Here is a 15,547-nt window from a genome sequence, read left to right as displayed (position 1 = left end):
CACATTTTTATTGAGGCAAGCATTAAAATAAAGTTTCTTTCAACAGTTAACTTAAAACAAATATTTATAAGATAAATGATTAAGAGTCACGTTCTGTGCACCCGTGGGTGCATTGAACACAGAACGTGTGAACCTGCGAATAGAAGAAGGACACGTCGACTATGCCAACGTTAACGCGTGTTTGAGCGTTAACTTGGTGTGGTCGGTTCAATCGGATATGACCCAGTCGTGACACCGGAGCTCTTCCATCAAACACTCCCCATGCCAACGTTAACCGTTGCTTTCTCTCCTCTTCTCTTCTTCTCCTCTTCTTTGCCTCTTCTCTTCTCCTTTTCTCCTCTTCTCTTATTCTCATCTGGTCTCCATCGACGGCGACAGGTATGACCATCTGTGGCAGATGGCAACTCTACCTCGTTCAATGATTTGTCTTCTCTCTCTCTCTGCGGTTGACGGGGAAGTTACACAGAGTTCGGGACATAAATCCTTATCCTTAGTGGTTCAGTCCTTCATCTGCTCACAGAGCCTCAGACCCAGACCCACCCAGAAACCAGGGTCCTTTAAGTTTCAGCGAGAAAAAAACAACTGAAAATCCTCCTGTTAAAAACGGGTTTCCTTCCTGATTCCAACCATATCAACAACAGCAGAACAGTGAGTGTTGCTTTTTCGAATTTCAATCTCTTTCCGATTTTTGATTAATTTCTGATCTTCTCATTTGTTGATCACTGAAAATTTTGTATCGATCCCATGAGCTTCACATGTTCTAATTCTCTCTGTAGTTCGAATTCTTCTGTCTTTGATTCTGTTGTTCGAAATTTGTGATTTTTTTTTTGTTTTCTAATCTCTAGGGTTATTCTTTAAAGAGGTTTTGAATGCTTTATTGCTGGAAGAATCAGTTTTAAATTGGATTTTGAAATTTTCGATTTCTCTCCCTCTGGAAAGAGTATTGAACATTGAGTTAACATCGATGAAATTGTTTGTTTAGAGAGGGAGAGAGAGTGAGAGTTAATGGCTTCTTCTCAGAGCAATATTCACTCCGAATCAGCAAAATTGAGCAGATAATTACTGAGTTTTTACAAAGACCTTGCACATGATACTAGAATCCCTGTGTTTCCTCGCGGAATTACAGTGGTGAGCAGACTCTCTTGTCTCCATCATCGTCCTCGTCTTCGTCTTTGAATGTCAAGCCTAGAGATAAATGGTTCAACTTAGCACTTTGGGTCTGTCCATCTGCTTTAAGAACATTGCTCTGGCGTCAGAGCATTCAGGAACGAGTCCTTGTCACCGTCGGAGAAGAAGAGAAGAAGCAGAGAAGAGGAGAGAAAGCAACGGTGATACTTGTCGCCGCCAGAGGTCTCCTTGTTGCCGGAGGTTTCCTTGTCGCCGCCGATGGAGAAAGGACTCGGTGGAACGAGCTCTGGTGTCGCGACCGGTTCATGTCCGATTGAATCGATCAGACCATGTTAACGTTCAAACGCACGTTAACGTTAGCATGGTTGATGTATCCTTGTCCTATTCGCGGGATCACAAGTCGAGTGCACCCACGGGTGCACAGAACGCGGACTCATGGAGTAACTGCCCACATGGCGATGACGTGGCACCCTTTATCAAAGCCATACCAAATACCTTTATGAGTGGAGATCCAATCTCTAGTATTCAAGGGAGATGTTATCGATGTACAGCTGTAGTGTCTTTGTGGATAGGATTTTGTTTCTATACTTTTGTAATGCTTTCTATTGTTTCTTCTTATGTCAAGTAGATGGGTATATGTGAATGTAATCCTTTACAATTGTTTCTACTTTTGTCAAGTAGAAACCAGAAAGCCTTCTTGAAGTTGTAAGTTTGTAACCCTCGAGGTTCAAGCTATCCGGCTATGTGAGCATTTGATATGGTTGGAATAACTCACAGGAAGGGACCCACTTTTTCGTAGGTCCCTGCCAGTGCCAGCCTGCCAGGTGTAAAATTGTAAGGTAAACGATGAAAGGTTGAGGAAAGAAGGTAGACCGTTTCAAATTGGGTTTGAACAATTTGACTCCTCAAATCAAGGTTGATTCATTGCTGCGCCTTTACCACAAAAATAATGAACAACTAAACAAAACGAACGGTTACTTCTCTTTATCCATTGAAAGCAATACTCAAAAACTCAGAAAATTTTCTCTCTCTCTCTCAGACTGAATTCTCTGCAATCAATGTGCAAGGATGGCAAAAAGGAGGACGATGACCCTGAAGTTGGATACTTTGGGGGACGATAATGAAGACTGCTTCTTCGATTCCTCCGGATTGCCCAACTTCTCTTCAGGATCGGATGACGACGATGAATACCAGGAGGTAAGCTGCATCTCTTTTGCCTCCACCAGTTCGACTCCGCCGGAGGAGCTCTTTTGCTTCTCTAATGAAGGTCCAGTGGTGGCTTCTCACTCCATGTCCGACGAATACAGTGTATGGATGGCAGAGCCCATTTCCATTAAGGATAGACGCAGGCGCCTTCTTGAAGGCATGGGCTTGACGTCCAACAGGGAGCTCCTCAGCCTCACCACCTCTGAACTTACGCATGCTGCTTCGACAAAAGGTGGAAGACTCGTCAAATCGCCATCTTTGGTGGTGCCTACCTCAGCTCCCCCAGGGAGAGACGAACAGAACCAAGAGCCTTCATCTTCACCAACGTTGTCTCCAACCATGATTGTTCGATCTAGATCAGAGGGAAGCATAATATCAGCTTATGGAATTGCCAAAAGAAGAATGGAAGATTTTCACTCTGTTGCATTGACGAAGCAACTGCTTCGACACTCTTCGGAATCATCCTTGTTATGCAACCACAGTTCACGGTTACGTTCTGCTTCCATCGAGCTGTCTATAAAGAAAGCTGGGATTAAATCCTCAGATCTCCCCAATGATCGACTAACATCGGTTTTGCTAAGAAACAAAAATGATTCTTTCTTTGTGATAAAGAACCTAGACACAGGTAAGGATTTCCTTGTCAACGAGTTCGATGACAATGGTATGTGGAACAGGTTGTGTGATCTTCAAACTGGAAAGCAGCTAACCAGGGATGAATTTGAGAAGTTTTGCGTTGGTTATTCCCCAATTGTTAGAGAGCTGATGCGTCGAGAAAACGTGTCTAGACTTGATGACAGTGGAAGAATCAGTGTAAGTGAAAGAAAAATCGGCTCCAATACTATTTTGAGTAAGAGTTTCAAATCAAGCAAGAAAAAGGGTGCTTCTTTGTTGAAGAACATAAAGGGTGTTGCGAATTCAGTTACTGGGTTCAAGGGTGAAAAAGAGAAGTGTCCATTAGTGGAACAGCAATCTCCAGAGATTCGCACCTCCGCATGGACAAAAGCTCGCCAGAATGGAAAATCTTTCAAAGAGCTAACCGCTCTATATATGTGCCAAGAGATTAAGGCTCATGAGGGTTCTATTTGGACTATTAGATTTAGCTTTGATGCACGTTACTTGGCAAGTGCAGGAGAAGATTGTATAATTCATGTCTGGGAAGTGTTGGAATGTGATGTGGAATCAACCCTAGATGATCAAAATTTCAATGCTCCACGTCCATCCAATGCAAGCATTTCCTCTGATCGATCTCTTGCAGAGAGTCATTCATCTTCATGGGAGAGGAAGAAAAAGGGAAAAGCTTCATCTACCTGCAAAAAGGGATCGTTCCCTAATCATGTGCTCATACCAGAAACCAGTTTCTTACTCTCAGATAAACCAGTTTGCTCTTTCGAAGGTCACCTGGCTGATGTTTTGGATCTCTCCTGGTCCAAATCACAGGTCAGCTCTGCTAATTCCATGAATGTTGAAACTCTAAAAATTCTTGCCAATGTTACTGAAGGAAAAGGAACTAATATCTGCTTTTCTGTGAATTTTCAGCAATTACTACTTTCCTCTTCAATGGACAAAACTGTTAGGTTGTGGGACATAGAAAGCAAGACATGTTTGAAGTTGTTTGCACATAATGATTATGGTGAGATGCCCAGAACCAAAGCTAGCTAGGTTCAATGTGATAAATAATGTACTATTTCAGTATCCTTTGAACATGGTTGTTCATCCTTCTTATGGTCTTGTTTCTGTTATGGTTGGGCAGTAACTTGCGTACAGTTCAATCCAATAGATGATAGATATTTCATCAGTGGTTCTCTTGATGCCAAAGTCCGAATATGGAACATACCAAAACGGAAAGTTGTTGATTGGACTGATCTTCATGAAATGGTTACTGCTGCTTGCTACACTCCTGATGGAAAGGTTCATATGCTGCTCTATGTTTTCTTTTCTTCTTTATTTTTACATCATCCTCATCATCCTCATAGCCTTGTTCCAACTATGGGCTGAGCTACATGAATCCTGTGTACCCATTCCCTTCTGTTCAGTAGATATCTATCAAAAAATTATGGGTGCTTAAATCATTTCTTAGTACTTCCACCTAAATCCTATTAGGATCTATCTGCCCCTATTTTCTTCGAGCCCCTTCAACTTGTAATAGATCATATCGTTTTTTTTTTATCAGGTGATGTCGCTTTGCTTGTGATCATTAAACCATCTCAATCTACTTTATCTCATTCTATCACCTATTGGGGCTACTCCTAGGTTTCTTTGTATGAATTCATTTTTTAGCCCTGTCCTTCCTAGTTTTACTTACCATTAGTCTCTCCAAGCATTGGCATTTCTGCTACATTCATTTCACAAATCATATAATTCCTTCACTGAACTATTTTTGTTTTCTAGAACTTATCCCTTATTTTTCCTTCAGGCTCAGTTTGGAAGGAATACAAATACGAGTTCGGCTTCCATCAAGGCAACACCCATTCGAGCAGCCTTTACAGCCTTGCCTTGGGAATATCTCCACACTCATATGCTTTATTTCATGGGGAGATATTCCCGGTGTAAGGGTGCAAGAGGCTGTTGGGACGGTGTGAGCATGGGCTTGCCCTGATGGAAGCCAATCTCTACAAATACAAATATGTACAATATAAATACATACAAATTAAAATACAAAGTTTTGCACCCTACATATTTGTATTTGTACTCCTTCCAAACTTGAGCGGCAATGACATATTTCGTTAAGATTTTCTTAATGTATAAAGACTTAATTAAATTGGATATTAGATGATCCAATTTTACAAGTGCTTGGTTGAGTATTCTTATCATAATGCCTTGGTCGATCCTTTTGAGCACTTCATTGGACTCCAAAAGAACATGCTAAAATGAGTTTTTCCACTCAATGATGCTTTCTTTTTGTTATTGAAGGGTGCATTAGTTGGCTCACAAAATGGAAGCTGCTGTTCTTATAACATTTCTAGCGGTATGAGCTATTCTATTACTGTCACTCTTATGATCTAATTAAACTTATCAATAATTCTGGTTGAGTTCTATTGCAGCTAAACTATGTCAGCATTAGACAATAATGATAAAGTAATGTAGAACAGAAATATAAAAGAAGAAGATACTTTCCAAATCTAAGTACGGAATCACTCCAAGCTTAATATGAGGCCTTCAATGGAGTTAAACCAGAGAAAAAAAAACTATTTTTTAAGCATTACACTCAAATAAAAGGACTCAAAGGATTTAAACTTACAAATTGAATTTAATTTTAAAGATATAGTGCAATTATTAAACAATAAATTTATAAATTAGATTTAGTATATAAAACATTTTAGACTAAGAAAAATAAGAAATTTCCCACTTTTTCAAATTAAAAATTATATTTAAAATATTAATATATATCCATGGTTAGGTCATTCAATTTAGGTTGGTTTACAAATGGTCAAAGTGAAATTGATCCAACTTGGTCGAATTGGGAAATTTTTGAACATAAGCCAACCTAAAATACTAGAAAACTGACCAACTTGGGTTGAGTTGATCGAGTTGGATTGTTTCATCAGTTTGATGAATAAACCTAACTGAAATTAATTATTGTTAATTTTGTATGATAAACAATTCATTAAAAGTAGTATATAAAATATGAGTAATTATTAATTATTTACAAAGTTAAAAATATAAAAAACAATTGTATACTCTTATGTGTTTTATTAGGGTCATTTACTAGAACACACATTATAGTTTTACATATTTACTTAAACCTACCTTATAATTTTCATTTTATTAAAATATCCCATATATTTTACAACTTATTTACTTAATAAACCTTTCATTAAGGAGTGTTTGTTTTGCCATTAGTCCTATTATTTTTTATTCAAAAAATATCCTTAATAATTTTTTGTACAAAAAAAAAAACAAATGTAAGCAATAGAGTGGTTGTTTGTCTTATTAAGGACAAAAATGGTATTTTTGTTTTTATTTTCTTTTGATTAAATTTATTGAAATGAACATTACGGTCAACACTGTCATTTTCCATTATCATCTAATGGAATATTGATTAAATTCATTGCAAATTATAAGTAGTATTTTAGTAAAATGCTAATTATAGGGTAGATTTTAGTAAATCTATGAAATTATAAGAGGTATCTTAATAAATGACCCTTTATATTATTTATCTTTGGCTTAATAAATCCTGTGCATCGCACAGGTCCCCACTAGTTGCAATAATAATAATAATCTTATGGGGATCCTCTAGTAACAAAACATGCTAGCCACATCACAATTTTGTGTCATGCACTTGTCCTCGACAATGATAAACATGCACTTGTGCAAATTATTTTCTTAAAATTATTATGGCTTGAGGATAGGTGACACAAAAATTTGATGTGCTTTGATTTGTTTGTTAGTAGCAGTAATGCTCTAGATCTACTACCAACAAAAGCATATTAACACCCTGACACACAACATCCAACTACACATTGATATCTCCCATACTTGTTTGTTACATTCATGGTTGCCACTTGTTAACATGTTTTTCGCTCACAACACATCCCATCATGATTTTTTATTGGAGCCTAAGGGCATGTTCGTTTGCATTAAATTATGAACTCTAAATTCCTCTGAAACTGTAATAATTACTTTTAGAAGTGTACTATTGTTTGTAACTTCTCTTGGCTCTGAAGTCTGAATGTAGAGAATGTTGTTCTGAAATTTGAATGCTGAATTCTCAAAAATGACAATTGACCATTTTAACCTTGGATAATAGAAAGTTTGTTTAATTGTTTAACAAACTAACTAACAATTCATAAATTGAATGTAAAAACTTATAAATAATTAAATATTTTTAAAAATTGAGTAATTACTAACTAGTAATAAATACTTTTATAATTAATTACCTATTTTTTTAAGATATTAAGCATTACTTAAACAATTTATATAAAAATTATATAATAATTTGTTATTTTAACTAATTAATCATATAAATTATTTAATTTTTATTAATTAAAATAATCAATTGATTTAATAATCAATTCATTAATTCTTAATAATTAATAATAAATTATTTACTGATTTATAAATAGATAATTACATAATAGGTTATTAACATAATAAATTATATCTAGATAATAAATAATAAAAATATTTATTACTAATGAAGTTTTATTGTTAGTCAATTACTTTTTAATAATTAATATTTAATTTTTAATTAATTAACTAATTTTGAATAGAAATTATTGCTTCTTAACTAAATTTTATTATTTATGAATTAAATTTTAATTAATTAAAATAATATATTGGCAAATAATTTAATGGATAATAAAATAAAATTATGATTTAATAAAATACTCAAATAATACATAAATAATTAATAATAGTAATAAATTTAAATATTACTTTATTATTATTATTATTATTATTATTATTATTATTATTATTATTATTATTATTATTGTTGTTGTTATTATATAGGTTTTTCAAATTGTAGTATATGTGAAAGGAATAAGCTTTTGGGGGTAATTTTTGGAAAACAAAAAAGTAAAGTTAGTGGAAAATAAGGACTGACATGACATTTAAGGATGAAGCGAGAAATGAAACCGAACGCTCTTATTGGCTCTGAAAATGCATGAATGATTTTCAACATTCAGCATTAAGAGGCATCAAAGAGTTCCTAAGTAACTCACAGCTAGTATCATCATCAATTAAACCTTTTTTGGGACAAATGTGGAAAATTTTAAACACATATCATCATCATCATCATCATTTGGTAGTATTACTATAGATATAAAATTTTTGTTTCAGTTATATCTTTATGTGAAACCGTGGCCCCGCCCCGAACGGAGCAGGTTTTCTTTGACCTTAAACGGGTACGGGGCAGGGACGGGGAAAATATTTTTTTCTCAAATCAGGGACGGGGTGGGAACGGGTTTTGTATATAATTCCCTGAACCTGAAGGTAAAATTAGTAAAATATCTCTAGGTTTAATATAATATTTAAAATATTTCTAAGATTTCCCTAAATTCTTAAAATCCTAGAATCCCATAGTTTTATTTTTGAAATAACCCCAAAGTATTATAATTCAATTCCCAAAATACCCCTAAATTCCTATATTATATGTATAAATTATCCACAAAAATAGATAATTTTTAAGTAGTTGCCTTGGAGCGGGGAAAATTCAGGAATTACTCGTCCCTGACTGAGAGTAGATGCCCCACCCTAAACCCGCCCCACCACCGGGGACGGGGTGGGGATAGGGAAAAGTATCTTGACTACGGGGAAGGGACGGGGAGGGGGTGCCCCGCCCCATTGCCATTCCTAGTTTTCCTTGGACTAGCTAGGAGATCTTTTGATGGAAACTCCTCAATTTTTCCAAAATTCTTGAAAGATGTTCACATTTAGAAGACATTTAATTTGCATAGAGGTACTAAAAATGATGTAGTGTTTACAATTCCTCCTGAGGGATACTTCTTTTTTTCAGTTCATTTGGAAAAGCAATGTTGATTCCTATTTGATTGATGGTTCAGAATACAAACTGCTTCCCAAAGGTCGGGTAAACATCCAAAAGAAAAAGAAGATAGATATCCAGAACAAGAACAAAAAGAAGACTCATGCAAAAAAGATCACTGGTTTTCAGGTTACCAATATCCATTTTTAGGCCTGTAACTCTCTGTACAAAGTTTTTTCTATTATTTTGCCAATTTGTGTGTTTAGTTTCTTTCTTTTCTATATAATTGATATATAATATGCAGGTTGACTAAAATTTGTCCTTGGACAGTTTCGCCCAGGGAATCCATCCGAGGTGTTAATTACCTCTACTGATTCACGGATCCGAATCTTTCATGGTTCTGATCTCACTCATAAATTCAGAGGTATATATCATCTGTATCTTTATTATCCAAATATGTATATAAAATGAGAAAGCTGACCAGAGTATTGGATATGGATCTAATTTACACTAAGGTGGTGTTTGATAAATCTGAAATCTGAAATCTTAAAATTTAAAAAGATATTAAGTCCCTATTCGCTTTTCATTAAGTTATTTACCCGGGTAAATGCAATTGTTTGGGTAAGTTTTTCATGGGAAATACTTACTCGGGTAAGTGCATTTACCCATGTTCTTTTATTTTTCAGGTAAATAAGGCAATGACCATTTTAGCTATAGAAATCGATTATTAAAAGGGGCATTTTTGTTACATTCAAGTATTGGCAACTTCCCCCTATGTGGGAAAGTAATTTACCCATTTAGGAGATGAGTATCACTTTTCTGGGTAAGTGATACCCAAGAAAATAAACTTTCCTTAGTCTCCATATAAAGCTGAAAAAAGAACATGGGATTCGTAATCAATGGGAACCAAAATTCCATTGACCAACTTCCCCCCCCCCCCCCGCTCCAAATCCAAAAAAAGAATGCCCCCTAAAAGTATGTCTGGAATCTGAAAAGAGTTGTGATGTTTTTCTACTTTAGATAAGGTTGTTTGTGTTGGATCAACCATTCAGCATATGAAATTCCCTGATTTTACTAATTTACCCCAAGAACAAACTAGTTGATAATTTTGAGTTCAATTTGTATTATTTCATATCAAATAATTTATGAAATTCAAAATAATATAAATAAAAATAATAAATTAGTAAATAATAAATAATACATTTAAAATTATTAATAATTAATAATATACAAATAAAAATTAAAATAATTTTTAAAATTTGATAAAAATCAATAATTAAAAAATAACACAATTAAAATTAATAATTAATAATTTAGACATAAAAATTAAAATATTTTAAAAAATTAATAATTACTATTTAATAATTAATATTTTATAAGTAACACAATAAAAATTAATAAAAATAACTAATTACATATAAGATACATACACAGATGTATAAGGCGTGGGAACCGGAAAATATTTGATTACAATTTTGTTGGATTGGGCGTTAGTTATAATTAATTAACTGGAACTACATGAATACAAGCACCTGTATTAATTTTCTGACTGGACGAACTATTCTTCAACAGGATTTCGGAATACGAGTAGCCAAATATCGGCATCATTCACTGCAGATGGGAAATACGTTGTCTGTGCAAGTGAAGATTCTACTGTCTGTGTATGGAAGCACGACGAAATCCGTAATCTGGGTAGTGGAAAGATCAAAGGTCATGTCACCAATCGAGCCCATGAGCGATTCCAATGCAACGATGTATCAGTTGCAATCCCATGGCCTGTTGGTACCAAGCATGAGCCACCAATGCCGACAGTCCACTCGAAAAAACACTCAAAACGCATCAGTGTGCTGCCACCTTCTTCCTTCTTGAGCCCTTTATTTCCTGAAGACTCCTCCGTGCACTGCAGCGGGAGGAGAAGTAGTTTCTCACCGTTCAAAAAGAAGAACAGCTTCTCGGATAGGGCAATTTTCCCAGAAGAGGAGTTGGACAAAGCAGCAACTCGTACAGACTCAGGGCTCTGTCGCAACGCCTCGGCTTCTTCAGGTGTTGCTTCGCCTGGGCATCTCGAGTCACCATCTACGCATACTCCACGCCATTCTCCATCTTCGTCTTGGTCGTTGCAGGAAGGGAGTAATAACAGCGGGGCTACTGCCGTCCAGGCAACAGCTTGGGGTCTGGCGCTGGTGACAGCGGGGTTAGGAGGTGAGCTTAGAATATATCGAAATTTTGGGCTGCCAATTCGGGTTGGTCGCCAAAACAATCTCTTCAAAGAAACATAAAAAAAGCTGTATCAGTAAGAGTTGGAGCTTACTCATTTGTTTGTTCAAAGCTTCCATGGTAGAATGAACATGGCCTGTATTAATTCTGTTCTAGCTTGCAAGTTCAGTTGACCCAGAAGACATTCTAGAGTTCAGAGGCCGGAAAAAGGCATCAAAGACAAAGAGTTAAAGAGGTGGTTCCTTTTCCAACATCAAGGATTTACAAAATTCATGAGTAGGCCCAAAAACCTTAGTGTATTAATGTGGGCGCAGCATTTAAAGTTGGACCAAGGATGGGCCTCCATTGACATTGGGCCCATGTTTCCATTAGATAAAACCCATCACGTCAGAAGTCTAGTTATGCATTCCCAATCGTGGAGCAGCAATCCAATTTCAGGTGTGGCTGTGAGTGGGGTCATATTTTTCAACAGAAGACGTTTGCTGATCTACAACACTTGCAAGCTTCAGCAACAGATACATACAAACTAGTTTTATAACTATTTTACATAAAGATATGTAGGAGAATTATGCCTTGCTCTAATTTTTCTTAATTGACTGTTAATAAGGGTTTGGTCATTTCATATGGAGTTTAAAGAAAAGAATTCGATGATAATGTAGTACCTCCTGAAAATTTCATATATTTGTTTATTAATTTTTAATTTGTTTCCAAGTATTCTGATTTTTTTTTAAGGTTAAACACGAAACTGGTTTAAATTCCAGTAAAAATATTGGATGACAAATGGTAATTTGTAATTAATTATTAGATTCAATTTGTTTTATCAAATGACACAGCATCGAATTCGTGATGTTGATATATTTTGAAGGGTTACACAACCGTGAGGGGTAGGGGGTAGCCCATCCCCGAACCCATAACCCCTAACCCAGGTGCAAACCAACAAGAAATTTTACCAATCAGCTGCTTCCTTTCTCTGTATCATATGCACAATAAATGCACAAGTCCTGGACAAAATTCTTAGGCGGTGTTTGGCATCCATGTCGTTGCTCCAAAAAATGATGATACATTAGCGTTATGTTGGAAAAATTGGTATTTCATAAAAAATGGTGCTCCAAACTACGTCTTAGAAATCGAGAAGGCGTGATCTGAGGAAGTGCTGAATTCAACGTTTTTTCAATTTAGAGACCATTGCTGCCAACGAAGAAATAATGTAACATTGATGTGGACTTCCTATAATAGGTACCAGTGTTGAAAACAGATATGGAACACTGATACCAAACATAAGGTGTTGTTATTGCCCATAAATGTCCTACCTGACAACAACGTTTCAGAAAACGGTGCTTCCAAACCATAGTTGGATTAAATGCTGGGCGTTCATAAGCATTGATTGGTTATCACTTATCAGTTATGATACCATAATCGACTACTAGAAGTTATGATATACAGAAGTTATTAGATATCAATAGGGGTGATGATGGACCAGGCTGGACACGAGTCAAGCTTAGCACCTGTGCTAGGGTATTGCTCAGGCCAGGCCCAGGCCCTAAAACATAGAAATTTTAAGTATATAATATGTAGTAATAATGAAATAAATTGTATAAAAACACATTGGGCTGAATATATATAGAGAGATAGATATGAATGAAGTACTTGGAGAAACACATAATTGTCTCTTCTTATACAAATGAAGTACTTGGAGAAACACCCAAGCAATGTGAGACTTGGAAGTTGGAACAACATTCTTGTTAATGCATTACACCCAATAGTAAGCATAATTATTAGTCTAACAGCACTTAGGAGTTGAAAAGTCTTACCTTCATCTATATAAGGGAAGACAAGCCTAGAGAACAAGTTATTTTCTTATGTAATTGATTTATATGTCAACTCATGAATATGTATACTATATATTTTAACTTTTATATAAAATATTATAAACAAAACCAAATATGTTGTATATATAATATTTAATATATGGTTGGGTTTGACTCCCAGTTGGACCTTAAGTTCTTTACTAATAATCTAGGTTCAAAGTATCGATATTGTATCTTTTGAAAATGATACGGTTCAGACCCCCAATTTTTTTTAATAATAAAAAGCATGTTAAAAGTTTTCCAAAAAATCAAAATTAAAAAAAAAAATAAACTAAAAAAATAAATAGAGTTTCGGCCATTTCTAAGTGACAATACGATACGGGCAAAACTCGTTTCGTATCGATACTTTGAACATTGCTAATAACAAGATTTTATAATGCTTTGGGGCAGAGCTCCTCCTAATTTTACAAAAAAAATATATTAAATAAATGATTTACATAGTATAATATTTTATAATATACAGATATTATGTATATGTTATATATCAGGTAAAATTATATATTAGTACCTATGTATGAATGTAGTATATTTAAACATTAATCAACTGTCAGTTACGTGTATCATCATGTGCGAATTAAAACTTTGAAAATATTAAAATTATCCTTAAAAATAAAATACTGTACATCATTTTCTTTCTCAAGAAGATGAAACAAAGGCGTAATCGCATTTGATTTCCTTCCCAAATTCTTTCCTGAAGGCTCCTTCCCTGTTGGAAGATCCAAAGAACCACAGTCGGGCATAAAAAAGCTGTTCGGTTTTCTGAAAAATTCGATAGAGGAGGGAGGCGATTTCCGGGGATGGGATGAACTAATAACCGATGCGTTGGGGCTAATCTTCAAGAATCTTTCTCTTCAGGAGTCAATGACTGTGACTCCAAAGGTTTGCAAATCTTGGAACAGAGATGGCTTTTGACGGCACCTTGAGATGGCTTACCTTCTCATCACTACAGAAGATGTGTTTGAGATCCTCTCAAACCGCCGGGATCTTGAATTCCTGAACATCAGAGGGTGTTGGGATGTGAAACTTGATTAGAAATTCCCCAAAGAAAAGTACTCATGATTGAAAGGTTCTGGAACCCCTTATCGTAGATTGTTACAAGAGGACTTACTGGGATGATTGTTCGGATTATTCAGACTCTTCTAGCTGCTTGGACTTGGACTTTGTTGCTGGTGAACTGTATGATGGAGAGAGCTCTGATGGGGATTGCGATGATGTGCAAAGGTTTGAGGAATTGGCCCCAATCTACTTGATTGCTCTTGCTGTTGTTTCCATTTTCCAGTGGAAGATTAGAGATTCTACCAATGCAATTCACCCTAAATCTACTCTACTTACAATTACTGCCACTTCTATTTGGGACCTTTTATGATAAATTTTAAGGATGTAAGCGTTGCCACATAAAAGCAATAAATTACAAAGACCCCTTTATATTTTGTTTTGAGACAAAAACCTCCTGTATTATGATAAAAACATCTTTCCGTTAGTTTTTCGTCCAAAATGACCGTTCCAATATTTTTTTAATTTCAATACTACCCTTTTAATAATAGATAAAAAATAATATTCATCTTCCCCAAACTTCTAATACTACCCTTCCGATGCTATCCCTGTACTATGACCGTGGGACGTGACGCCCGCTCCGGCTCCGCAAGTGTAAGTACTGCAGGAGTAGAGTCTGCAGTTCCGTCAACTACAAGTCTTTCACGGGTTCCGACAACAGACACCAGGCAATCTCGGTTCCCACAGAACGTAGCCCAGATGGACACCATGTGGACATGGATAAACATAAATGCTTGACAACCCAAGGCCGAAGGTCAGTCTGTTTTGCACGGAATGGAAGCATGTTCGACAGCATAACTTTTGTTGAAAAGGCCATTTACAAATGAAGACAAGCCAGGTCTTGTCCATGCCAATCCAGCTTCTCTAAGTCCTGAGGCCTTGCACCTTTCACTTGGGATTTTGCAAGTCATCGTACTGTCAAAAACCAACTGTACAATGCTTCACGGAACCGCTGCGGGCCGGCAGCGAGAGAGCGAGGGCTCCTCTGAAGACCTGAGGCTTGCTGTAGCCTCTCTTACCTTTCAATTTCAGCAAGAAAATAACACCTGAAAGAGTGAAAGAAACACGATATCAGAGGATTGCAGCGGCAGCGGATTCGAACCCGTCACCGACGCCTCCGCTTCCACCGGCGGAGGATTGCAGCGGCGTCCCTCTTTTGAAGTCCTCTGTCACCGCCGAGGAGTGAACAACCCAAGAAGAGAGAAAAAGCATACCTGCTTCCTCTAAAGGCACCAGCATTCATGGTTAACTGGTCAATGAGCCCAGCCGATTTTGGCTCCACACTCGACGCCTGGCGTACTTCACCCCTAGACCCTCCCCGAATGGCACGAATAACAAGGTATAGAAATCAAAAACAGCAGAGTCGCAACTCAAAAACAGTGAGACACCGCTTCTGGTATCGCCATAAGTTTTGAGCTGGCGAAACTTGGAAGTTCTGTCAACAGATGCTGAAATCGAACCCAACAAATCCACTTCTCTTGTGGAATTATGGCCAATTCTTGTATGAGGTATATTTGGCAGTTCGATTTACCGACGTTGATGACCACTTATATTTCTACTCCATCATTTCATAACGATCGTTTTTATTTTTTGAATCTGATTTCTACAAGTGGAGAAAGATGTGGCTAAAGCAGAAGAGTATTATGGAAGA

The 15,547-nt window shown here is 36.3% G+C and overlaps 1 protein-coding gene and 1 long non-coding RNA gene across 5 annotated transcripts; one reads left to right on the top strand and one right to left on the bottom strand.

Moving 5' to 3' along the window:
- Positions 1-279: 279 nt before the first annotated feature.
- On the top strand, positions 280-11,672 carry LOC148852451 (uncharacterized). Of its 4 annotated transcripts, XM_088942847.1 has the most exons (9): positions 280-648; positions 2,168-2,325; positions 2,436-3,771; positions 3,871-3,964; positions 4,085-4,242; positions 5,245-5,299; positions 8,838-8,947; positions 9,089-9,182; positions 10,331-11,672. In XM_088942847.1, exons 2-9 carry the CDS (start codon positions 2,249-2,251, stop codon positions 11,035-11,037), a joined length of 2,631 nt encoding a protein of 876 aa, XP_088798973.1. In that variant the 5' UTR covers positions 280-648; positions 2,168-2,248; the 3' UTR covers positions 11,038-11,672. The 4 variants fall into 4 exon arrangements, with proteins under 4 accessions (XP_088798973.1, XP_088798972.1, XP_088798971.1 ...); XM_088942846.1 differs by having other exon boundaries at positions 518-648; positions 2,168-3,771; XM_088942845.1 differs by lacking the exon at positions 280-648 and having other exon boundaries at positions 2,069-3,771.
- Positions 11,673-13,379: 1,707 nt separating this feature from the next.
- Positions 13,380-14,454, bottom strand: LOC148852450 (uncharacterized). The gene is made up of 2 exons (XR_016098979.1): positions 13,952-14,454; positions 13,380-13,836 (listed from the first exon to the last, which is right to left on the bottom strand). It is a non-coding gene; the product is annotated as an uncharacterized LOC148852450 (long non-coding RNA).
- Positions 14,455-15,547: the final 1,093 nt, after the last annotated feature.

This window comes from Nelumbo lutea, chromosome 5 (genome assembly GCF_056320005.1).
Source record: "Nelumbo lutea isolate HS-2025 chromosome 5, American lotus-T2T, whole genome shotgun sequence".
Lineage (NCBI taxonomy): Eukaryota > Viridiplantae > Streptophyta > Magnoliopsida > Proteales > Nelumbonaceae > Nelumbo > Nelumbo lutea.
This window is presented reverse-complemented; position numbering and strand designations above follow the sequence as displayed.

Bases quoted from the DNA above. Each gene is read 5' to 3' on its own strand.
- LOC148852451 (XM_088942846.1), top strand. From the start codon at position 2,197: ATGGCAAAAAGGAGGACGATGACCCTGAAGTTGGATACTTTGGGGGAC. The intron at 5,300-8,837 runs GTATGAGCTATT...TTGATGGTTCAG, and splicing joins TTCTTATAACATTTCTAGCG to AATACAAACTGCTTCCCAAA. The intron at 9,183-10,330 runs GTATATATCATC...ATTCTTCAACAG, and splicing joins TCTCACTCATAAATTCAGAG to GATTTCGGAATACGAGTAGC.